The sequence below is a fragment of the Danio rerio genome, chromosome 8 (genome assembly GCF_049306965.1).
Source record: "Danio rerio strain Tuebingen ecotype United States chromosome 8, GRCz12tu, whole genome shotgun sequence".
Classification (NCBI taxonomy): Eukaryota; Metazoa; Chordata; class Actinopteri; order Cypriniformes; family Danionidae; genus Danio; species Danio rerio.
The window spans coordinates 57,244,962-57,272,214 of record NC_133183.1 but is presented as its reverse complement, the minus strand read 5'-3'; the positions used below and the strand labels follow the sequence as shown (position 1 = coordinate 57,272,214).

Below are 27,253 nucleotides of genomic sequence, written 5' to 3'. Positions count from 1 at the left end.
CACCTGTACCGTATGTCTTTGGACTTTGGGGGAAACCGGAGCACCCAAAGGAAACCCCTGCGAACGCAAGGAGAACATGCAAACTCCACACAGAAACGGCAACTAAGCAAAGGCTCGAACCAGCAACCCAGCGACCTTCTTGCTGTGAGGCGACAGCACTACTTACTGCGCCACTGTGTCACCTGTTTACCCCCTTTCTTTTTCTTTTATAATAATAAAGATTCTTTACACAGCCAAAATAGGGTGGCCTTGAAGCATCTAGGATGCTGTACCACATTAAATCATCAGCGTAAATGCACATTTTTACAATTTCATGCCACTTTTGATTTGGTTTCTGTGCCGCCTTTGCTGTGTAAAGATGTTTATAGTGTGTTAATGCCATATATGCTGCTTTTCACAATGACAGAAACAAAGTATTTGGTAAAGATTCCAAAGTGGTTCATAGACCAGCCAAGCTACAAGCTCCAAACAACACAGTGGTCTTTTGTGACTAAATGTAGTCCAGGTTTGATTCAATGATTCAATAATTCAGTCACTTTCATCCTCTCTGAATAAATCGGCTGTTTTAAAAGAATCAGTTCAACATACACTTCTGTAAATCGTTCATTAAAACCACCACATTTGGTTAAATTTCCAAAGTGAAAAGAGTGGAGTTTGCATGTTCTCCCTGTGTTGGTGTGGGTTTCCTCCAGGTGCTCAGGTTTCCCCCACAGTGCAAAGACAGCTATATCTCAGCTACTCCTAGCCTGTTCACAAAGCAGGGGAATTCTCGAGACTGACCTGAGCTCAAACTCCCCTCTCGCCCTTTAAACAGGAAGGAGCCCTGGGCTACAGGATATTCTGAGCTCAGGGCTTTCTCCCGGGACAGCATGCCAAATATGCCTTATTATCAATCATCAGCTAAGTGTGAACTCTTGAAAACAACTAATCGAATGTTTACGTTTATTTAACTGAATGTGTTTTAATTACATTACCAGGTCGATGATGTAAACGGAATCTTATAAAATTGAAATAAATCTTTTACTGGAATTTACTATTGGCTGAAAAACACTTGGGGTTTTGTTTTAACACTTGGGGTTTTGGTCTAAGTACAAAGTCTAAAGCATTAAGGGCATGTCAGAATCCACTTTTGCTATTTTAAGGACGGAAAATAAGCTCTGCGCCACAGTGCATGGTCTAACAGGGTTGAGCTTATTCTCTTAATGAGTTATGGGTGTTTTGAGCATAAACCAATCCCATTTGCTTTAAGAAAAACTGAACGATTCACTAGGGATAAAACAGATAAACTACTTTATTTTGTCTTGTCTATGGGTATTAGAAAAATAAGTCCTGCTAGTCAATCAAATCGCACATAGAAGGTAAATCGCATCATAATGAACTACCTCAAGACATAATTGCATAACTGCTACCTCATAATTGCAGTAAACTGTTCGGAAGTATTGGAAGTGAGGACCAAAATGGCCAAAAGTGGACGTTACCACTGTTGACATTTATCAGATGTTGGATTTTGATTGTCATACCTGATGAATAAATGTCAGTATTTGACATCAATAAGACGTTGGTTTAAGATGTTGAGTCGACGTTGGATTTTGGTCACTTTCTAACAACCTAAAGTCAACCAAATATCAATGTCATTTGACATCATTATTGGAAATCAAAATAACGTTGTCCTTAGACGCTGACTAGATGTTGAATTTTGGTCACCTGACGTCACAACCTAAATCTAACCTAATATTAAAGTCTTATGATCTTGTGTGCCTGCTGGGCAATACCTAATGCACTACAGAATGTTACGTTTACACACCCCCACAAATTCCTACTCACTACTCTTGAGTACTTTTGAAATGTCTACTTATTACTCATAATTTGAGTAATATTTACAATTGATACTTTTACTACTTACACTACATTTTTAGTCAAGTAATGGCACTTTTACTTGACTATGAGTTTTCAGTACTCTTTACACCACTGACTATAACATAGATTTTATTTATTTATTTTTTTTAAATAGAAATGGATCATGTTTATAAGAAAAAAATAATTCTGCATAAATTTACAAAGTTAGGATATCAGACCTGACCATCAATCTTCAATCTTCACTTCAAACACAAAAGGGATTTTAGGCTTGACTCTAACTTTATGGTAGGTAACGGACTTGATTGTGACTTGCTCACAAATCTGAAATGAGGCAGTGCGTAACAGAAATTTTGCAAGCAAGTTTTTGTTAAAAGGTGAAGCAGCCCACTACTGAATCTGACACAAGTGTCAGGAGTTTTTAGTTCAAAAAGTCATTAACTGTCTAAATGAAAACCAAGAGACATAACAAAACAATAAATAAATCATGACCGCTTAAAATCCTCTCAGACTTTGTTCAGATTTAATTCTGCACTCAACATTTATATTTGTCAGAGCTGATTCTTGATAGGATAGTTCACCAATGAATAATAAAAAAACTCACAATTTACTCACCCTAAAGTATTTTCAAAACTTTTTATATTGAACACAGGAGAAAATATTTTGCAGAAAGCTGAAAACCTGCAACCATTGACTTCCCTAGTAGGAAAAACAAAGTCAATGAATCCCATTTTCAAGCTTTCTTCAAAATATCGTCTTTTGTTCAGCAGAAGAAAGAAACTCAGACAGCTTTGAAACAAGTGAAGGATGAGTAAACAATAACAGGATATTCAGTTTTGGATTCCTTTAATGAGATATGACAACACGCTAGACAAGGTTGACACTTGCAACATAAATGACAACAAATTCTCTTTATCCATGAGTAGTAGCATCTAAGATTTGAGACTTTCACTGTGGCCACTGACAGAAATAAAGCACAGTACACTGAGGGATTGAGGCTTAACCTTAGCGATACGAATTAGACTTACTTTTGGCTTTCTCATTCTTCCTAGACGGTCGCCAGCGGATACAGGACTTGTGTTCATCCAAGTAGAAAAAGCGCACCAGGCCTTTGGATCCTCCACGGAGTTTTACCATCTGAGTGCCCGTCTGCATTGAACTCATGCATTTTTCCACTATGAAAAAAAACAGAGACAAAAGAAGCAGGGATTATTTAAGGCAAGTCTATTGTAGAATATCAGCATATCAACAATTACTACACTGTAAAACCCAGTAAATGAAGAGAACTCAAACCAACTGAGTACTGTAAAACCCAATAAGTTAAGGCAACTCAATCCATTTGAGGAATCCTCAACAGTAGCTTTGAAGAGTACTGTGAACTGGCTCCATTTAAGTTGAAGTAATGAGGTATTTTTAACTCATTACCTTTAACACCGAGTTCAAAACTCCTTTCAAATGCGTAGAATTAACTTTCAGTCAATTTTGAGTTAACTACACTCATTTCATTTGATAAAGTTGACTGTTCGGCTTTACAGTGTATGAATGCCTTCTTAAAAAACATGAGCTCTAATTTAATGATCTAAGCGCAAAGTCTAAAGCGCAGGGCGCAAATGCATCAAAGGTGTGCTCGAGTACATTTTTGCTATTTTAAGGACTGAAAAATACTATTTGCACCCTGGCGCATGGTTTTACAGGGTTGTGCTTATTCTCTTAATGAATCATAAGTGTGTTTTGAGCATAACTTGCATAAAACCAATCAGAGTCTCATCTCCCATTCCCTTTAATAGTCAGTTGCATCACGCCATGGCGCATTTGCTATTTAAATAGTGGACTTTGTAAGTGGAAAAACTGAACACTTCACTAATGAAAAAACTGTTAAACAGAGCATCTGCAATGCGAGGATAAAGAATGAGCCTCCTCCATTCGGCCCCCTTACTTTGTCTTTAATTTTATACTTTACTCCTTTACTTTCGTGGATAAGGAAACGGTGGAAACTCGCTCAACTGAAGACATCCATTAGCCTACATATTTAATTTAGTTTGTTAAGCGCAAAGATTTGTTTCAAAACATTTTTCTAAATTCAGTTCTAATTTCCAGAATAAATAAACAAATAATTCCAATGAGTAAATCCAAACATTTAGACGTCTCCAAAACCCGACAGGTGGAACTAAATCTAAACTTGTTTTTATTAAAACAAATATAAATATGCATAAAATAAATAATACTGATAATAATATTAACATTATTCAAATGCAAATTGTCATAAATAAGCTGAAAAAAGCCTGGCAGTAATGTTTTTCAGAAAAAAATCATATTCAAAAAGTTTTAATCCTTTTTTTTTTTTTATTTGTAAAGATTTGTGTGTTGCTGTACGTCCTGTGTGTATTAAGCAATGTGTAATTTGGACCTGCACAGGCGTATAACTAATGTGCCCTGCGTTGGACTTCAGTTCAGCTTTCTGTTGGTCAATGACGCAGTCTATTTCAGTTCCTCAAAATACCAGTGAGCCAACAATGCCCCTCAACACACCTTCATTTGAGACCGACACACCCATGAGTTCACAAAGCGGAGCAAATGAATTAGCTATTTATACAACGTGGCGCAAAACGTTCAAATTAGGGTTGCACTAGTCTGAAAATAGCAACAAATTGCACCAAACAAGTCTTGTGCCTATTGCACCACGTGTATGATAGGGCCCTGTATTTTGAAATGATAGTGACAATCTAGTCACTCAAACAGGCATCAATGCATATTTTGTTTAGTTTTGATATTCAAACCACACAAAAAAAGACATTTGCTGTTTGTTAACAACTTAATTGTTTTATATTCAATCTATTTAAATTTGTAAAAACTAATAAATTAACTTAATTCCTTCATGTTGTCCCAGCACAAATCCATTGAGTAGTATTTTTTGTTGCAGTGTATTCAGAAAATCTTGAATCTAAAAGTTAGAAAAAATAAAAATATAGAAAATTACCTTTATAATTGTCTTAATGAAGTGCAATGCACGTTACTAATTTTAAAAATGTTTTGATAAATTTACTTAATATTGTAACGATTTTTGCTATAAAATAAAAATAGAACATTTTCTTGCCATTTGCCACTGTAAAATAATGTAGGGTTCCAATACCATTGGGTTCCACACAATTCAGTCATATTATCCCAACACAAATTGTTTAAATCAACTTAATAGTTTTCACAAATTTAAGTGGATTGAAAAGAAAACAATTCGGTTCTCCTCCAAAATAATCTTAAAGATTGTGTTGTTTCAACTGATTTTAAATAAGTAGTTTAAACAAACAGCTATGTCATTTTTTGAGTGCATACACTTTAAAATGTAATTAGTTATTCAAAGGGGGTAAACCCATTGTCTTAAAAGCAACAAGTTCAATATAAAAATGATGTAAGTAAACCCATTGTAACTTAAAACTATTACGCTGACATAATTTTTATAATTATGCTTATTGTAGTCACTTTTCTTAAGTCAACTAATTCTTTTTTACAGTGTCAGACTAGCAAGTTTGTTTTCAAATAATTATTGTAAATATTACAATATTACTCATTTGTGGCTTCATTAAGTCTATAAAATCTATTAAAGCCTGTATTGAATTGAGAAGACACATTAGAGTCTGGAAGAGCAGATATATTTTAGTTACTGCACTCAATATATATATATATATATATATATATATATATATATATATATATATATATATATATATATATATATATATATATATATATATATATATATATATATATATATATATATTTTTTTTTTTTTTTTTTTGCTTGTTCAAAAAAAGTTCAATCCACATAAATGTGATAAAAGTGTTGAGTTAACTTAATCGATTTGTGTTGGGAGTGGGACAACATGAATATATTATGTGGAGCCCTGCATTTTTTACAGTGTCATTTCGCTAGAACTTAAGTCAACCTAAGAGTTCAATTGGTTACAATTGGTTTACTTACTTTATTTTTGTAAAGTCAACTCTTTTTCTTTTAAGACAATTGGTTTACTCGCTTTAAATAACTAATCACTTTTAACAGTGTAAATAAGACTGGATTTGTGGTCCAGACTCACATATAAGCTTTAAATATGCAGTAGATGGCTGGATATTGCTCACATTTCCCCCCTCAAAATATAAATAAAGCATGTTAATGCTCTACAATTTCTTTAGTGTGAAAAAAAAAAAAGAAAAATTCAGGCCAGATCCAACTTTCACTGTGAAGGAAAAGATATTTTTATCCTTTCAGTGGGCTGAGGTTAAGTTGTTTGCTTCGCAGAACAATATTGGTAAACCCCACTCAATCATACAGTATATTTTTCAGAGTTTTCTGTGTACATGTGTTTTACCCAGAGGACTATCCATCAAAATATCTGACAAGTGGTAAGCAATCATTATTGCGACCTTTATGAACCTGATCGAAATCCAATATGTTTCATTTTCCAGCGTTCCCTTGCTTTCACAGCGCAACTATTGTTTGGTAAGATTGAGTGTTTCTCTGTTCGTACTGTACTTGTCAAAGCAAACGCTTGTTGGAAGCAATGATGGATTGGAAATAACTGGCGTATTCTCTCTCTTAACGTTCCTCCAAATGGTTCATTCTGAAATTGACACGTGGTGGTGAAATATTGAACTTGTCTGGGATAATGCTGTAGAAAATTGGCCATGAAAATAGAATTACTTGAAATTATCAAGCAATCGACAGCAGAAACATTTCTAATTGACTCTTCTGCTAATCAAAAGCTGTACAATTTTGATTACTATACAACATTGCTTTGGTACATGCCCTGAAACATAATATACGGAAGATAAATTCGAGAACATCTAATAAACACTTACTATATTCAGATATAATGTAATCACCATTAAAAATTTGAAGGCACTTTTATCATGGCATTCCACAATTATTAGTTTTTCTTACACAAAACACTGGGTTATTAAACCGCAAACTGGGTTAATAAGGACAAATCCAAACATTCCGACAAATTTGGTCCTACAGTATAAGTTTATTTCAAAATTAACCCAGCATTTGGTTTAGTTTGTATTACAACCAGAGTTAGGTTAAAATAACCTTATTTTTTAGCTTGTAATCACAGTGATAAAAAAAGAAAACTGCAATACCAGTAGAATGAAAAAAGATAACTAAATGAAATTTCACTAATTTAAAAATTAGTAAGTAAAATTTCTGAAAGTTACAGCAGGCAAAAAGGAATATGGAGAGGTCCTTGATTTCTGTGACAAGCATATCTGTAGTCAAGTGACATCACTAGTCTCTTGATTAGTTTCTTAGCCTCCAGAACTTTGCCTCCAAATATTATTAAGAGATATTCAATCAGGTTTATATCAGTACTCTTGACTGCCATTTCATTATTTAAAGAGACTTGAATAAGTGAATGATATTATACAAATGTTATTAATATTTATTTTTCAAATTTACAACTTTAAAACGGTTGGAAGGGCATCCACTGCGTAAACACGTGCTGGATAAGTTGGCGGTTCATTCCGCTGACCCCGGATTAATAAAGGGATTAAGCCGAAAAGAAAATGAATGAACGAACGTTAAAATGGGTCACCTTCCTGAAAAATTAGTAAAAACTGGAATGTTCCACTACCAGTTAATTCAGGTTTGACAGAAAGTTAAAGAGACAGTTCAGCAAAAACTTAAAGTGCTGTCACCGTTAACTCATCATTCACCCATTGTCACAAACTTGTTTGAATTTTCTTCTTTTGTTAAACACAAAGGAAAATATTTAGAAAAAATGCTAAAAACCTGTAACCGTTGACTTCCAGTGATTAATATTAATTCACTGACAGTAGTCTCTCAGCCATAACTTTGTCACCAAGGATTTTCAGTAAGGTCTACAAATTTAATTCATTCTAGAAACTTTTTTAAATGGATCACCTTCTTGAAAAATCAGTCATTAAAAACAGAGGTTTAAAAAAATCTATTTTTGGGGTGAACTGTGACTTTAAATATATTACCACCAAATGGCATATTAAATAACTGGAAGGTATTCTTTAATTAGTTCACTGAGAAATTAGTTCACCGACTGTAGTTTCTTACCCATAACTTTGCCCCCAAGTGTTTTTAAGAGATGTTCAATAAGGTTTAGTTCAGGACTCAGGGCTGCAATTTTATTATTTCAAGGGACTTGAATTATTGAATGATATTCTACAAATGTTATTATTATTATTATTATTATTATTATTATTATTTTAATTTACAAACTAGGAAACAACTTATTTTGTGTTCAACAGAAAGTAGAAACTCATAAAGGTCTGAAGCCACTTGAGGGTGAGTAAACATTGAGGACATTTTAAGTTTGGGGTGAACTTTGTCCTTAAAGATATTACCACCAAATGGCAGATTAAATAACTGAAAGATATTCTTTTTCAGACATATCAAACATATATCTGTGCTTCAGTACACAGAATCATGCTTAAAAAATAGTTTTATCTTCAAATAATTAGTGACCCCGAAATGTAGACAATTATTCAGTAATTTTGGTCATTACTGTAACCACGGTGCTTTAAGTGTCATAACAGTTCAAGGAAAAAAGCTAACAGGAACAAAATCCCAGAAGACTTTAATCCACCAAACTGCTGTCAAGATCGGAAACGACTGCAAGCTTTTTGGTTTCCCTTTTTCGCACACTCATGAACAGAAGTAACACTTAAGACAACAGTAGATCTGGCTTCGGTAAAGAAGTTTCTTGAAAGAACAGACCGCCGTTACATAAACAGCAGATGAGCTGAGAGACCATTATATAATAATCGGTGATGAGTTCACAATAGTGGGCCATTGCTTCTCTCTTAGCATTAATGTGGTATTAATATTGGCGGCGCTCATCTGAGGTGGCTCTTTATTTGATAATTATGCAGGGAGCATCGACAGACAGGATGTAATATAAGAAGATTGTAGCAGAGCATTAAATCCAGGTTTGAGTGATTGCTGGATGTGTATTGAGAATGACAGTGCGCTGATTGCATGGCTGAGGTACCCTGGATGAGGCCAAATGATTATGAAACATTAATCACACTTACATATTGAGGGTCATCATCACCTGGAACAACATTTTTAGCTTGAATTAGAGCAAAAACAAAGCTTTTTACAGCCTAATCCCATGCGTTTAGTAGTTCTATGGTTGTAAAAATTTAAATAAAACAATAACATAAAATAGGTCACCTCTAAAGCATGTTATATTGTGATCTAAAAAAGAAAGATACTGTACATGCAGGTTTAGAACAAAGTAAAGGGAAGTAAATAATGTCAAAATTATTATTATTATTTTTTTTTTACTAATTATCTCTTCATATTTAAGATTAAACGCATCTCTGACTGGACTGGACATGTTTTGAAAAAAAATCAAAATATTTTTATACAGATATTTATTAAGTTTTATAAAATGTATTACATTTATTATTTATTAAAAATCATATTTTTAGCAGTTTATTGCTAAATGCATCGTATAAAAAATAATATACTACAACAATTTCAAGTACTAAAAATGTCCTGAAAAGTTACTTGGTTATTCATTTTATATACAGTATATATATATATATATATATATATATATATATATATATATATATATATATATATATATATATATATATACATATATACAAACACACTCAACAGCCACTTTATTAGGTACACCTGTCCAACTGCAAATTAATGCAAATTTCCAATCAGCCAATCACGTGGCAGCAACTCAACGCATTTAGGGATGTTGACATAGACAAGACGATCTGTTGCAGTTTGAACCGAGCATCAGAATGAGAAAGAAATGTGATTTAAGTGACTGAACGTGGCATGGTTGTTGGTGCCAGACAGGCTGGTCTGAGTATTTCAGAAACTGCTGATCTACTGGAATTTTCACACACAACCACTTTTAGCATTTACAGACAATGGTCCAAAAAAGAGAAAATATCCAGTGAGCGGTAGTTCTGTGGGCGCAAATGCCTTGTTGATGCCAGAGGTCGGAGGAGAATAGCCAGACTGGTTCCAGTTGACAGAAAGGCAACAGTAACACAAATAACCACTCGCTACAACCGAGGTATGCAGAAGAGCATCTCTGAACACACAACACGTCCAAACTTGAGGCACATAGGCTACAGCAACAGAAGACCCCACCGGGTGCCCCTCCTGTCAGCTAAAAACAGGAAACTGAGGCTACAATTCACACAGGCTCACCAAAACTGGACAATAGAAGATTGGAGAAATGTTGCCTGGTCTGATGAGTCTCGATTTCAGCTGCAACATTCAGATGGTGGGGTCAGAATTTGGCATCAACAACATGAAAGCATGGATCCATCCTGCCTTGTATCAACGGTTCAGGCTGCTGCTAGTGGTGTAATGGTGTGGGGGATATTTTCCTGGGCCCATTAGTACCAATTGAGCATCGTGTCAACACCACAGCCTACCTGAGTATTGTTGCTGACCATGTTCATTCCTTTATGACCACAGTGTACCCATCTTCTGATGGCTACTTCCAACAGGATAACGCGCCATGTCATTAAGCGCGAATCATCTCAGACTGGTTTTTTGAACATGACAATGAGTTCACTGTACTCAAATGGCCTCCACAGTCACCAGATCTCAATCTAATAGAGCACTTTTGGGATGTGGTGGAATAGGAGATTCACATTATGGGTGTGCTACCGACAAATGTGGGTGATGCTATAACATCAACATAGACCAATATCTCTGAGGAACATTTCCAGTACCTTGTTGAAGCTATGCCACCAAGGGTTAAGCCAGTTCTGAAGGCAAAAAGGGGTCCAACACGGTTCTAGTAAGGTGTTGTTCTAGTAAATTGTTGGTGAATATATATATATATATATATATATATATATATATATATATATATATATATATAGCATTATTATAAAGTAATAAACAAAATAAATTCAATAAATTTTAATCGATCTTAAAAATAAAATGATTTGAAGAACTGCAAAATAATATAAGGAGATTTTAATTTTCATAATAGATCTACATTGCGTCTCAGGAAGAGCGGAAAGCATTTGTTGGTGCAAAGAGGATTATTTACTGATCATAAGGTCTGTTGAACATTTATTTTAGGACTATAGAATGAATCCGGCAACCTCTAGGCTGTTTCCTAGCTTAACCTTTAAATAAAATGCCGGGTTTAACAAAAGTTCTACAAGCCCGCTCAATGCGCTGCTAAATTCAGCCAGCATCTATCCTTGCTGTGGTCTTTTAAATTGATCTGATCCCTATTGCTGAATACGCAGCGGGAAATTCAGAATCAATAGGGGTTAAGCCAAACGGCTTTTTGATTGCTTGAACAGTAGACGCCCCCGAAAAAACAGAGAATGCTTTAGTAAATCTATCCCATGTTGAGCAAGAGCAGTGTAAAGCAAGCCTTTCCCATGTGGCTCCCCATCAAACGCACTCCTCTAGTGGCTCTGAAACGGTTGCTATGGAAACCAGGTTCATGGTTGAAGCGTTTCGAGAAACCTGAATGGAAATGTTAAAACTGCCAAATAACTAGTCGTGTTGCTCATTGACCAGCCCAAATACTCACATACTCTAGTTGGCTCGGGAACATTGTTGGCAACAACACGCCACAGCTATTATCACCTAAGTCAACAACACAGGAAGCCGTACCGACTGGTGGTTTTTAAGCCCATTTAGCGGAGTTGAGCCTCTAACGCCACACTACATAGCAGGTCAAGAGGGCTTGTCTGCAGGATGTGTGCCAGAGAAAAGTAAGGTAAACCCCTGACACACTATTCATCAGGGTATTAAAGCTTAAAGGGATTGCCCATATGCACAGACAGGTGCCTTTCCATTATGGCACATAGAAGAAGTCAGCCTTCTTTGAAGTCTTAATGCGTTGATGAAGCCAAATGTCACACCGGTGTATTGAAAACAACCCAGTTTTAGAGAAAGCGCGTAAACAGCTAATACTTCATGACAGCAATGACATTCAGTTGCATTTTCTTTTACAAAGCTCACAGTCAGTGTTGGGTGTAGGTACACTGTAAAAAATGTCATCACAAAAAGTCAAAACAACGACAATTTTTATGTTGTATTAGCTTATTTTAATAGGTTAATCAGGTTTTAATGACACTTTTAAGTCGTATAAAGCTTAAATTTCCTTTTTTTAAAATATTTTTTAGATGACCAGAACAATTAACCTGATTCAACTAAACATTTTAAGGCAGCAATAGATATTTTAGAGTGTACAAAGTAAATAGTTACTTTAACGTAAATTAATTCTTCCACTTAAAACAAATGAAGGGATTACTTTTGTTTTTTGACTTAGTGTACTTGACTTAAATATTGTATATTAATTCAACAATTTTGTATACATCAATTCAGAGGTGCGGAGTAATTCTATTTTTGTTTCACAAATTTATTTTGCAGAATAATTTTTCAACAAAAGAAGGCTACATTTCTCAAGAGAATTGGGCATGCTTAGTAAAAAAATAGAAGAAAAGATATTTGTATATATATTTATTTAACATTTTTTCTTTTTTAAATTTTTCCTAAATGATGTTTAACAGAGCAAGGAAATTTTCACAATATGTCTGATAACAATTGTTTTAATTCAGCTAGAACACAAACAGTTATTAATAAAAAAAAAAAAAACATTTTGAGGTCAAAATTACAATAGCTTGCCTAATTACCCTAGTTTGCCTAAATAACCTAGTTAAGCCTTTAAATGTCACTTTAAGCTGTATAAAAGTGTCTTGAAAAAAATATCTAGAAAAATATGGCAAATATAGAGAAAAAAAAAGAATATAAATATAAATATAAAGAAATCAGTTATTAGAAATTAGTTATTAAAACTATTATGTTTAGGAATGTACTGAAAAATATCTTCTTATATATATTCTTATATATATCTTATATATTTATTTTGCATGTATGAATGTTGGACTTATCCAACAATTGCAAATGCTTAAGTAACAATGAAAGAAGTAAACAGTTTTATGGTGTGTATAGAAACTTTTTGTGTTTTGATCTATTGATATTTAAAATGTTTGAATGTTACATTTAAGTAATATTAAATGTCCTAGATGGACCTTAATTCAAATAATTAATAGAGGCTAATTTCTTCTGCATACGCATTGAGAATTATATGCATTTTAAGTAGTCTTGAGTCAATAAGTTACATTTTAGACAAATAAATTATAAAAGTAATTTAAATACAATTTGAATGACGTAATTAGTAATTAAATACTTTTTAAAAGTAACTTACACAAGGCTACAATGTAGAGCATGGTCATTTTTGTACATATATTTTTTAAACGGTTGATTCTTATAGTAGAAGGTAGTAGTATTACACATATATTGGACAAAAATGGAGAAATTCACTTGCTGGGTAAATGTTTAAATAGAATTTTAACCCAACTTTAACCCAACTTTTTGGTTCGTCCATTATTTAGCTACATTTGGGTTGAACCAAATCTTTTTTTTTTTTGTAGTGCATAAAACTTTGTGTGATACTCCTTAATAGCACTCATTACCAAACTTGTCAGTCAGTGATCAGCATGTGTTTTAATCGAATGAAATAAAGAAGATTTTACAATTTATAAGCATTAATTTATCAAGCATAAGAGCAAACAATTTATAAGTGTTGTTCATAAGGAAACTGTCATGTTATTGTTAAACATCAAGATGGATTTGTCAGTTAAAAGAAATTGATCTACTCCATTGTTAAGATCAATGATAGGCTTAATTTGATGATTTCAGGAGGAATTGTAGACAAAAACGACATTATCAAAGTGAAAAAATGTAGAAGAAGCATTAAACGGATACAATTGGCATGACGCTTCTGTTTTGAAATCACTTTGTGAGGTATAATCTAATGTGAAACATAGGTTCCCTCATCTTAAAATGGAATATCGGTCAAAGCATTCCACATAAACACAAAGTATATGTATTTTCTGAAACAATTACAGCCTGTCCATGACTGCTAGCAAAGTATTAAAGCCAGAATAAAACTCTTTACAACACTAGGTTGTAAGTGTGTCCTATTGAGCATTGAAAAGTACTAAACACAGTAGTGCTCTCTCACTTGAACCAAATATAGCAAATAGGTCATGCTTGCAAACAAGTGATCAAGTCCAAAGATCCAGACGATGTGTGTTGGGACGGGCCCTAAAGCTTAGCTGCCCTGGATCAACACCAAATCAGAACTGGGACAGAATTTTAGAATATAAAATAGTCAATAGTCAATATATTGAACACTTAAACCTAATTCTTGCCTTGACACATTGGTCAGATTAAAGCAAATGTGATGAATAGACTGCAGGTTAATAAGCAAATCAAAATCCCTCAGGAATAATATTTCAAAAACAAGCCAATTCTCAAGTTTAATTTTGCAGATCGGTTCAACTAAAACAGCTCAATAGAAAAAAAAAAAAAAGGTGGGAATAATCAATTTCCGCAGGTTGTCTTACCAAACAAGCCAAGCCTCCATTTGGATCCATACACAGTATTCTCTCCAGTCCAAAAGAACCCCGCAAGGAGTCTTGACAGGGTCAGCTTACGCAGTGCCTTCGAGCAGGCTGATGCCACCACTGGGCTCGGTACTCGGACCGGTGGAGTTGCTGATTTAGTAGCATGTACTGGCCCTAATGCTGGGGGCATCACGACAGAAGTGACCGAGCTGGCAGGCAAGACAGCGGCACACATCACTCCGAGTTGTTGATGACTTTCTAGTATGTCCTTGTTTTTGTTTAGCTTCTTCCCTTTATATCCTCACAATCACTCGTTCAAACCAAGCTTCAGGGAAACCTCCATCCAACGTTTCAAGGGACGGCAAGAACATGAGCTACACGTCCAAACCCGCAGGACTTGACGGATAATCTCGCAGACATCAGAACGGTTTCGGCATCTGCAGTCTTTCTGATGACATGCAGTGAGATGCCGTACTAGTAAAGATGCTAACTTATTGACTGTGCAAACACCTGTCAAGCCGACACTTAAATCCCCTCAGAACTGTAATCCAGGGATGGGGGGATTTAGGTAGCTTATTGCGCACAGAATCACAGCGCAGAGGAAAAAAGAGAGAGAGAGAGAGTTCATTCCATTTATCAGCTCTTCCTGTAATCATAAAAGCATCTACCTGATTGTTTAACCACCGATTTTCTGTGTTGTAATGTTGTAATGCAATTGCTTTTGGGCTTGCAGGAAAATCATATCGATTTTTAGTTCAACCATCACTACTAGTGCTCAAACTATAGAAAGATTCAATCTAAAAGTCGGCATGGAATCGAAAATGACTCGTTTTTATACGGTGGAGGGAATGAGTATTGAACACATCATGCTTTTTTCCTGGGAATAATGTTTCTAAAGGAGCTGTTGACATGGAGTTGAACCAGATTTTGATAAAAACACAAACAATACAAAACATATATATAAAACAAAACAAAAAATCTGAAAAAACTATTGGAATGTATTTAAAACTTGATATTAAAGGCATTTATTGGTGATGGCAGCTTAAAGACGCCTCTCACATGGAGGATAAAGTCACATGCATTCAACAGAGTGCAAAAACATTGAAGGTTCTGTGGGTCTCGTCTATCAAATCTGTTTTATTTTGTATTTTGTTTTAAGTCAGGTGACTGGCTGGGCCATTCTACAGCTTGATTGTCTTTCTCTGAAAGCATCTGAGAGTTTTATTTGGCTGTGTTTTGGATCATTGTCTTGCTGAAATGTTGGACTGAAGCAGCTAATATAATTCACAACGAGGAAGGGCAATGGGTTGCTGAATAACTACCGAGAGATTTCAGCTGCTGTCTGGGCATTCACTGCCTTTCTACACCTCCCTTTCTTCATGTGCTCAATACTTTTTCCCTGTGTCAGTTCATTTTATTACACATAACTTAGTTTTGTTTTCTTCACATATAGTGTATAGATTTCTTTGGTAGTTACTAACATCCGGTGAAAATTTCAAGTCAGCAGCACCTTTAGAAATACAGTTGGAGTCAGAATTATTAGCCCCCAATAATTATTATTATTGATGTCTTGTCACCAACGAACAACCACCAGATGTCGCTGGTAAACATTCACACATAAACATTCACACTCATTGAACAACATATCTGCCATGTTATGGACTACAACACCCAGTCATGCCACACACACACAACCGGTCCCAGATCCACACTGATTGCACTCTCACAGCTGAAGCCACTCACACAATGATTATTTGGACTATTTAAACCCCTCTTTTCCACACACATGTTGCCGAGTTTTGTTATCTGTCACAGTGACATTACAACGCGGTTCCTTTGTCTGTCTTTGCCGTGTCTTTGAACCTTTGCCTTGTTTATTTATTTAATGCTGTTTGCTGCCTGCCTCTGACCAACTGCCTGTTGTTTTGACTTCGCCTCTGGATTGCCTTCATACATCTGTTTGCCGGTATTGACCACTGCTTGCCTGACAATTCTAATAAACCTGCACGTGGATCCAAACGTCTGTTGTTGGTGTCACTTCCCCGTCGTTACAATTGAATTTTGTTTTCTTTTTTGAAATATTTCCCAAATGATGTTTATCAGAGCAAGGACATTTTCACAGTGTGCCTGATAATGTTTTTTTCTTTTGGAGAAATTCTCATTTGTTTTTGTTTTTTTCGGCTAGAATAAAAGCAGCTTTTAATTAAAAAAAAAACTATTTTAAGGTCAAAATTATTAGCCCCTTTAAGCTATTTATTTTTTCGATAGTTTACAGTACAAACCATCGTTATAAAATAACTTGCGTAATTACCCTAACCTGCCTAGTTAACTTAATTAACCTATTTAAGTCTTTAGGCGTCACTTTAAGCTGTATAAAAGACTCTTGAAAAAACATCCAGTCAAATATTATTTACTGTCATCATTGCAAAGCTATGATCTAAAAAAGATCTAAAAGAGTGTACACAGCGGCCTTTGGTGGATTTGCGAAAACGAAAACAGGGATGTATTTAGTATGTTGATTAGTATGGTCACCTCTCTGTTTAATACAACTTTACTTCACAGGCATTTATTTGGAGCCATGCAGCGTAGGTAGCTCAGGAAACGCATATGTTAGACAGGCAGGGTTTCGTCGACTCTTTGTTGAGAACAACATATCTGAGAATGAAAATGCTTGTTTTTAAATGACCCGTGCAGGCTTATTTACCAGATACAGAAGCTGAAAATAAAGGAGTCTTATTGTCCAAAGATTTCGTCAGAAAGATGAAATTATACTGCACAGATTGTCTGGCACTCAAAGAAACAAATAAATAAATAAAAAGCATCCAATATTTTTTAGATTCATTAAGTGTGCCAGAGTTCACCGTGACAAACATTCAGATGAAAAAAATATAATTAACAGCATTTTTTAAAAAGGAATTACTAATATGGTAGGCTTCTCACATTGCTGAAAATGAGAAATTTATTTATTTTTCTTGCTCTCCGAAAAAAGTCATCAGCAAAAGGAAATTATACTGCACAGATTGTCTTGCCCTTAAAAAAAAAAGCTTGGAAGCATCCAAATGTATTTAGACTCATTATGTGTGCCACACTGTGACTAACAATCAGATGGGAGGGAAATAAAAGCTGAAATATAATTAAAACAGATATTTAGGAACTGTGGTTGAAAATTGCTGATTGAAAAAGGTTGCAATGCTAAAGCGGCTCGGCGACTCAAAGGGCCAGGTTGCCAGGTCATGCTGTGATTGCAAATGCCTGGTAAAAAAGCACAGTGTCAGTGCACTGTCTGCCTGAATATCCTGCTTTGTGTAAAAAGTTCTGCTCCAGCTTACACCTGAGAAAGCATTGCATTCCCATGGGCATTCCGCAGTCAATATGAAGGGCAGGATGGGGTCAGCACAAAAAGCTATATCTGTCTTCATTATTATATGTGAGGACTCTTTCACCAGACCGCTGTGCTTTATTGATTTCCTTAGAAATCAATAGAGAAATGTCATGAAATCAATAAAATGTAAAGACTTGCATTAAATTGCTTTCTATTAAGGCAACACTTGCCAAAGCATAGCTCTTTCAAGCCAGTTGGGTTGTGTTTGGCCATATTTTACCAAGGTTTTGGTTGAAAAACTAACAAAACAGAAGCAAAACAACAACAAAAACAAACAAACTATATACAACGCAGATAGCATACGAATGTGGGCCACTTTAGGCAGTTATGCGGTACTGGTGGTATTCCTTTGGCCCAGACAAAATGAATGTGAGCCTGAAGTGGCCCACCTGTACAATGGCAAAGGGGGGGACAAAGATTCAAAGATATATATGGGCCAAATAAAGCAAAGATTTGGCACTTATGATGTAATCTGAATTTGAACCCAATGTGGCCCATGTGGAAAATGATAAATTTGGCCCGCAGTTTGCAAAATAGTGGCATAGTCATTTAAGGGTAATCTGGGTCTAAACCCAAAATGTCTGACATGTGTAGGTGCAAATGTGGCCCAGTTATCTTAAGACATATGTGGGCCACTTTTGGCAAATATTTGGCACAGTAAGCTCTGGGTAATGCGGCTGTGAGCCTAAAGTGGCCCAGATAAAATATGGCAAATTTGGCCCAGTTATCTTAAAACATATGTGGGCCACTTTTGGCAAATATTCAGAACAGTAAACTCTGGCTAATGCAGCCGTTAGCCAATAGTGGGCCAGAGAATATATGGCAGCCTGATCTAACGAGAAAACATAAGTATTTTTCGTTTTGCCAGTATAGTGGCTAATTCGTACGAATTCGTAGGAGTTCAGTCGTACGAAATCGTACGATTTTAAAAAGGAGGCGTGGCACCTAACCCCACCCCTAAACCCAACCTTCATTGGGGGATGAGCAAGTCGTAATAAATTGTACGAATTAGATCGTACGAATTCATACGAATTAGCCACTAAATCAAAAAGTTACGAATTGCCATGAGATTGTGTTGGATATGGCAAATGTGGCCCAGTTATCCTAAAACAAATGTGGGCCACTTTTGGCAAATATTTGGCACAGTCTAAAGCCGCCCAGATGAGCTATAGCAAATGTGGCCCAGTTATCATAAAACAAATGTGGACCACATAGACTAAAGTCCCCATCATAAAGAAAAGTGTTTGCTTTAGTTGGGCTCATAGCCCTGAACCTCCTCATATAAATTTTCTCCTGGGGTGCAGTAACTTTTAAGATCTATGCTTGAAAAGTTTGTTCATTACAGCAAACAAAATTGTTTTGCGATAATATAATTCACTGATGTTTACCAATGTTTAATCCATTATTAGAAGTAATAGGCCAGATCTGGGCCAGAATAAAAGCAAATTGTGGGCCAGAATAGGGTCTGTTCTGGTTCATTTGGTTGAATTCTGGCTAATATGTGATATTGCTTTGGCTTATTTGTGGCCCAGATCTGACAAACAGGCCGGATAGCCCTAGTCCAGATGTAAGTGTCTGGTGTGGGCTGTATTTGGGCCAAAATAAAAGCAAACTGTGGCCCAGAATAGGGTCAGTTCTGGTTCATTTGGTTGAATCATGGCTGATATGTGATATTGCTATGGCTTAGTTGTGGCCCAGATCTGGCAAACAGGAGCAGACCGCGCAAGTGCCATCATTCCATGTAGTATGTGGGTCGGATGTAAGTGACTGGTGTGGGCCGGATTTGAGCCACAAGAATTTTGCTAGCTGGGAAGTCTAAATTATTATATATATAATTATTATTATATATATATATATAATTATTATATATATATATATATATATATATATATATATATATATATATATATATATATATATATATATATATATATATATATATATTAGATATATATTATATATATTAGCCGTTATCGGCGTTAATGTGCTGCATTAATGCGAGACTCTTATTATTATCACTCGGGTGATAATAAAATATGACTTTAACTGCAGTTCGGCAGTTTCACTTTAACTCATGAACATTTCATTCATGCCCCTGTGACAAACTGGGGTATTAAACGCAAATAAGGAGTAAAGACTGGTGAGAGTGTTATGAAATTCAATAACACACGCCTAATGGAAAGAAAAAAACTTACACATTTCATGATATGAGCCCCTGGTCTAATGCGCCACCTGGCTTGAGAAATCTGTTCTAAAAGACTTCCTTCAAGTCATTATTTGGGTAGCACACATATTCTGAATGCGTTCGGCAGAATTCAAATGAGCCATTTTAATCTAGATTAATTCCAAGATTACAGTGAGATTCATGTAGATTAAAACAATTATTATAAATATAAATTATTATTATAAATTACCAAATGTCAGATTTCTATGAGGCTATGCCCTGACATAATTCTCACATGTGGCTGCTGGCCTGGCACTGTTGGCCTGAAACCGCTGGCACTATGGGTCTGCATCTGGACACCATTGATTTAACTAGGGCTAGAACTAATCTCTATAGCCAAACAATCGAGGAGGGCCAACAAACACCTCTTTTCCATTAAAAAAATGAATCATTCTATGGTAGAATTTCAACGAAATGTAAATGTCCTGTTATAAATCTTCTGGAAGCATACCTTGAGCAGATATATGGCATATGGTCGTCTGGTTAAACAATCAATACGGGTTGCCAACAGATGCTACAGCTAGTATAATGCTGCCATTACTCTATTCTGAATGCAAGATCTGACTGCACACGTTCTCGGAAACGAACGAGTGTGGGAAGGAAAAGAAAGTCCTCATCAGCATCCATCTGGCTTAGGTATAATGCTGGTGTTTTTCACCACAAATATTGACTCGCTGGTAAGATAATGAGACATGTTGTCTGCTTCTGTCTTTTCCCCTTCACCTCACAGGAAGAAATTTGTTGCCAGCTGAGAGAGTGTATAATAACATATATTTCTTATCTCAACACTAATTGAATTTTACAGCAAATGAACACAAAATGGTTATTATAAATTGTAATTTTGTTTCAGAACATTATTAGCCCCCTTAAGAATTGTTTTTTTCCTGATTTTTCTGGCTACAAAACAAACCACTGTTGTCCAATGTGTTGCTTGATTAACCTAAATAGCCTAAGTAATCTAATTAACCTAGTTGAATACTAGTATCGGGCAAAATAACTAGAAAAATACGATGTAATGTCATCATTGCAAAGACAAAATAAATTTTGAGTTATATATACAGTTTATATATATTCTTGTCGGCTTAGTCATTTTAGTAATCCGGGGTCGCCACAGCGGAATGAACTGCCAACTTATCCAGCAAGTTTTTACGCAGCGGATGCCCTTCCAGCCGCAACCCATCTCTGAGAAACATACACACACACACACACACACACACACACACACACACACACACACACACACACACACTACGGACAATTTAGCCTACCCAATTCACCTGTACCACATGTCTTTGGAAACCGTAGCACCCGGAGGAAACCCACGCAAACGCAGGGAGAACATGCAAACTCCACACAGAAATGCCAACTGAGCCAAGGATCGAACCAGCGACCTAGCGACCTTCTTGCTGTGAGGCGAACGTGCTACCCACTGCGCATATATATATATATATATATATATATATATATATATATATATATATATATATATATATATATATATATATATATATATATACATATATATATATATATATATATATATATATATATATATATATATATATATATATATATATATATATATATATATATATATATATATATATATGCGCAGTGGGTAGCACGTTCGCCTCACAGCAAAAAGGTCGCTAGGTCGCTGGTAATATATATATACATACAGTAGTTAGAATTATTAGCCCCCTGTTTATATTTTCTGCCAATTTCTGCTTAATGAAGAGAAGATTTTCAACATATTTCTAAACATGATGGTCCCTATTATACACACAATGAGGCGCAAGGTGTGACACAATTGTTGTTTACTATAGTTTCAGCTTGACGCAAGAGTCGTTTTGACGTTTTGCACCAGGCTGTTTAAAAAGCAAATGCATTTGCGCTCATATTTGCGCTCATAGGCGTTCTGGTTTAAAAAAGGAGGTGTGTTGAGGCGCATTGCTGGCGCGTTGCTATTTTGAGGAACTAAAATAGACGATTTAATAGATCAGATCAAAGCAGGTCTATAGTCCAGCGCAAAGCGTGTTATTTGTGCGCCTCACTTGCACACGGCTTAATTCACACAGGATGTACAGCAATCCGCAAATATCTTTACAAATGAAAAAGAATTAAAGGATTAAAATATTACAAAAATTATTATTTTAAAGCCTACATAAATATAAAAATCGTGAATATTTCCTTGCACTGTTAAACATCATTTATTCATTCATTTATTCATTTTCTTTTCGGCTTAGTCCTTTCATCAATCCAGGGTCGCCACAGCGGAATGAACCGCCAACTCATCCAGCGCGTCCACGAAACATCCACACACACTGAATCACACTCATACACTACGGACAATTTAGCCTACCCAATTCACCTGTACCACATGTCTTTGGACTGTGGGGGAAACCACCCGAAGGAAACCCACATGAACGCAGGCAGCACATGCAAACTCCACACAGAAACGCCAACTGACCCAGCCGAGGCTCCACCACTGCGTCGCCTACATCATTTAGGAAAAAAAAAAAAATAATAATAATAATAATTCAAAGGGGGCTAATAATTCTGACTTCAATATCTACACTGAGCCTGTGTTGAATGGATGTGTTCTTAAGGTGTTGTTTAATCTCGCTCTGACATTAAGGCCTGTTGGTATTCTGAATCCAATCCGAAAGAGATTTCCTCATCTTTCTGCTCAGATATTCAGACAGCAAAATACTGCTGGACCATGAAATCTTATGAAAACGGTCAAAACGTTCTTTGAGAAGGAGTGATGCAATAAAATGCAAAAACGAAGCGCAAAATATGCATATATGTAGAGCAAGAGCTTCATATAAGCAGTTTAGCATTGTTCAGCCGCCAGAAAAAAACTGTTGGAAATTTCTTTCCTTTTCTGGCAAGCAACAGCGCAAAAACTCACCCAAACTATTTCTAACACTCATAAATATTCTGGCATGATTCTGCAGTCGGCACGTCCCCAATGCAAACACTCCACGCTTATAAACAGCGCTGTGTTTCCCACTGCTAATTATGACATTGTGGTTTAGGTGGCGTTCATCTCATGAACGCAATCGCTGTGACATGACTTGAAGCCAGCATTATTATCCTTGCGTGATGTTTTAGAGAAGCATCGTACAGTCCTGCTCCTGAGGGCATCCCAGCACCGCACACCTCTGTCTAACACACTTAGGAGCTCATTAGTAGACTTCTATATGACCTGATTTGGCCGTTTCGGATTAGCAAGACACGTCAAATGAGAAGCGCTGAGAAACCCCCAGGAACGGAACCGAGATTCTCCTGGGGTTCAGACAAGAGGACTTAAGAAAACACGCTGCACCTATTTCTTCTGAAGTCAATTGTTGCTTAGTCATGCGAGATGAAGGGCAGGTCGCAGTGTCAGTATTGGAAGGATCATGTTATGAATCATAAAGATATTGAGCTATGGAAGCTCTAATGTAACTAGAATGTTACGCAATCAATAAATGAATTCACTAAAAATAGCATATAAGGGTGACTTTTTTGACTCTTTCATTAAATCATGTTCACAATGTTTACTTGAAAATGCCAGTCCAATTAAACAGATTTTCATCAGCTGCTTTAACTACTTTATTCCGCTCTAATTATAAGCAAAACTTTAAATCGACTGTTCACCCACAAAAATGACAATTCCTAATCATTTACTCAACCTTGTTCAAAACTGATTTCCAGTTAAACACACAAATGTCGAAAGCAGAATGTTGGAAAATCAGGAACCAAAGACTTCCGTTGTATTTATTTTTCCTACTACACTGTAAAACCCAAAAAAGTTACGGTAACTCAAACCATTTGAGGAAACCGATTGCAACAAACCATTTAAGTTCAAAAACTAAGCCTAATTAGAGTACTGTGAACTTAATCCGTTTGAGTAAATGAAGCAATTTGAGCACAGTAAAACCTGATATATGAAGAGAACTCAAACTGAGTACTGTAAAACAAATTAAGTTAAGGCAACTCAAACCATTTGAGGAAAGCGATTGCAAAAATCCATTTCAGTTCAAAAACTAATCTATATGAGTATTGTGAACTTATTCCATTTAAGTTGAAGTAATGAGCCTTTTAATTAAGTCAATACCTTCAACTCTGAGTTCCAAACTCTTTTCAAATGAGTAGCTTTCAGTAAATTTTGGGTTAGCTAGACTAATTTCATTTGATAAAGCTGACTGTTGGGTTTTACAGTGTATGAATGGATGGAAGACCACATGGGAAAGCTAGGTTGCTGTTGGAAGTGGTGTTAATAAGGCCAACTGGGGGCGCTCAAGCTGCGGTCTGTGTGGGTCCTAACACCCCAGTATACTGAAGGGGACTCTATACTGCTCAGTGAGCGCCGTCTTTTTAATGACAAGTTCAACCGAGGTCCTGACTCACTGTGGTCATTACAAATTCCAGGATGTAGTTCGGAAAAAAGTAGGGGTTCAACCCTGGCATCCTGGCCAAATTTGCCCACTAACCTCTGTCCATCATGGCCTCCTAATCATCCCGATATCATAATTGGCTTTATGGCTCTCCACCAATCAGATGGTGTGCTGCCTGTCACAATATGGCTGCAGTCATGTCATCCAGGTGGATGTTGCACACTGGTGGTGGATGAAGAGATTCCCCCCCAAAAATGTGTAAAGCGCTTTGAGTGTCCAGAAATGTTAAAAATTATTATTATTATTATGGTCACACTTTGCAATAAGTTTTATTAGTTAATGTTAATTAATGCATTTACTAACATGAACAAACAATGAACAATACATTCACTACTGTATTTGTTCATGTTAGTTAACGTTAGTTAATAAAAATACAGTAGTTCATTATTAGTTCATGTTAACTCATGGTGCATTAATGTTAACAAGCATGGACTTGGATCTAATGAACCTTATTGTAAAGTGTTACCATTATTATTATTTTTATTATTATTATTATTATTATTATTTATTATAAATGGTTAATGACAGACTTAAGAAACTCAAAAAGGTTTGGAACAACTTAAGGGTGAGCAAACAGTGATGTAAATATTTATTTTTGGAAGAACTACCCCTTAAAGTTTGCAGAGGCCTAGTCATAACGTGTTTTCTCAGTATTTTCATTAACCATAAATTGTTCTTTTTATAGAATTATGTATACAGTATATAGAAATGTAAAAAGCCTTTCCTAAACCATGCTAACGTATGGATCATGCTAACGTCACCCACCTTTGTAAATAAAAACGCAATTTTTGTGTAAAAACTTATATCCTTTATTAAGTTTAGAGTGTTGAGCGATGGAACGTCAGTCTACAAGACAATAAACATCCGCTGTAAATGGTAAATGTTGGCAAAGTTTTCAAAGAGGTAGTAAAAACTATAGCACATCTATCAGTCTCTATTGCTCCAGCCGGAAGTACACTGTAAAAAATAAATCCGTAAAGTTTACGGTAAAAAAACGGCAGCTGTGGTTACCAGTACTTTCCCGTTAAAAACACGGTACAAACCGTAAAAGTATTTTTTAATTTTTACAGTAAATTACCGTATTTTATTAATTTATAGAGGTAATATGTCTGTATTTTGAATGATCAACATCTACACATCTTTTGTTACACAGTTAGACACGTTAGCACACCCACATTCAGGTGGTGATGAGAAAGTTACATAATGAGCCAATGCTCATCACAATCAACTTTCCCCACAAGCAGAAAAGAGTATCAGCATATAGAAGGTGCTCAGTGTCATTCACACAGCTACTAAGCACCAGTATGGTAAAATTAAAGTCATGAAATAAACATTGTTTATCAACATTAGATGTAACATAAATCTCTAATGTACATAACTGATGGGGAAACAACTAAACAGATCCATATTAAAGTCAACCAAATGCATAAAAAGTGATGTGCCATGCAGGGAATTCTGGGAAAGTCAATTTACGGTTATTCGCCGTATATATTAAGGAAACATACCGTTAACCAGGCTACGGATTTGTACTGTAGCATTTTTACAGTTTTTTACCGTTGAAATCACGGCCTTTTTTTTACAGTGTATGGATACGCAACTATCGCTCTACCGGATGTGCGTTCGACCATCCGTGAAAAAGGCCACAGGCAACCGATTCAACCAACAAGAGCCATTAGTGGTCACCTTAAAAGCACACCATACAGCCTAATTGGTCACTATTGATCGCAAAATGAATATGCTGCTACTTACAGTGAAAAGTGAAATGATCAGCGTTTCCAGGCAGTTGAATGTAAAGCTGCTTGTTGCCAGTGTTGCCAACCTATCGACTTTGTTGCTACTCTATATTTAACGACTTTTCAAACCCCCCCCCCAGCAACAAATTTTTTAAAAAGCGCCTAGCGAAAAATCTAGCAACTTTTTTTGTGTGTTACTGGAGACTGTCATTTGTCCATACTGTACTGTCCCTACTCTTCTCATCGAGCTGCGGGTGATGCCATCGACCCCTCCCCTGCCTCAGAGCACTGACAGACGGCCCTCGTACAGCAGTCTCTCCTACCTGCAGCCTAAAAGCAGATCACTCCTCTGCGTACTAGATCGAATACGTTTGCGGCCGGAAGTTAACAAGAATTATTTAATAAATTTCCCATTTATTAAATTTAATTAACGTCATCCCCCATGTCAGGGTTCTGCCACTCTGGTCTTGATAATTCTTGTTATAGTGGCAAAGTCCAGACACTAGCCCTGTCATGTCTTTTGTTGTGCTTGACTTGAGTTCTCTCGGGTCGAGCACTGCTTTTGTCATTGTGTGCGTGTCTCTGTATGAGTGCCATTCGTGAGCGTGCTTGGACTGTGTGCGTTCTTGTTTGATGTGGGTGTGTGACGTTTTGGCGTGTTTGCGATTGCATGCTCTAGTCCTGGGGCCTCATGTATCAACGCTGCGTACGCACAAAAACTTTGCGTACGCCAGGTTTCACGCTCAGAATCGCTCACGTTTGGATTTACTAACAATGAACTGAACGTGGGAATGTGCGCAGCTTCACGGCAGCTTTCTGGCAGGCGTACGCACATTTTTTGTGCGTGTCTGTTTTATTTCCATTGGCGACTCCTAGAGGCGGTTGTGTTAAATTCCTCTCTACAAAGTGTCTGATCCTTGCAATGGCAGCTGTATGAGACCGGTTCATCTAGCAGGTATATGAGGTTTTCATACCATACATTTGACCAGCTAAACATTAAAGCACAATTTGCAGCAGTCGCCTGTTTTCCCGATGTAATCTGAGCGATCTACCGCACACACATTGCTATAGAGACACTATCTGAAGATGAATTTGCATGCGTGAATCAGAAACATTTCCATTCAATAAATGTGCAAATAAAATATGATGCACAAACTTATTGATGA

General features: G+C 36.1%; 1 protein-coding gene across 21 annotated transcripts in view; it reads right to left on the bottom strand.

Moving 5' to 3' along the window:
- plch2a (phospholipase C, eta 2a) overlaps positions 1-27,253 on the bottom strand; it is a 297,121-nt gene that overhangs the window by 83,150 nt on the left and 186,718 nt on the right. For 16 of the 21 annotated variants that reach the window (XR_012383552.1, XR_012383550.1, XR_012383551.1 and 13 more), the window contains one exon: positions 2,883-3,029. Coding sequence is in view for 12 of the 21 variants with exons in the window: in XM_073909056.1 (XP_073765157.1) it covers positions 2,883-3,029 (147 nt within the window). In the remaining 9 variants the exon portion in view is untranslated. Of the gene's footprint in view, positions 1-2,882; positions 3,030-14,303; positions 15,230-27,253 lie in introns of those variants that run through there. The other 5 variants (XR_012383546.1, XR_012383545.1, XR_012383544.1 and 2 more) reach the window with 1 other exon arrangement.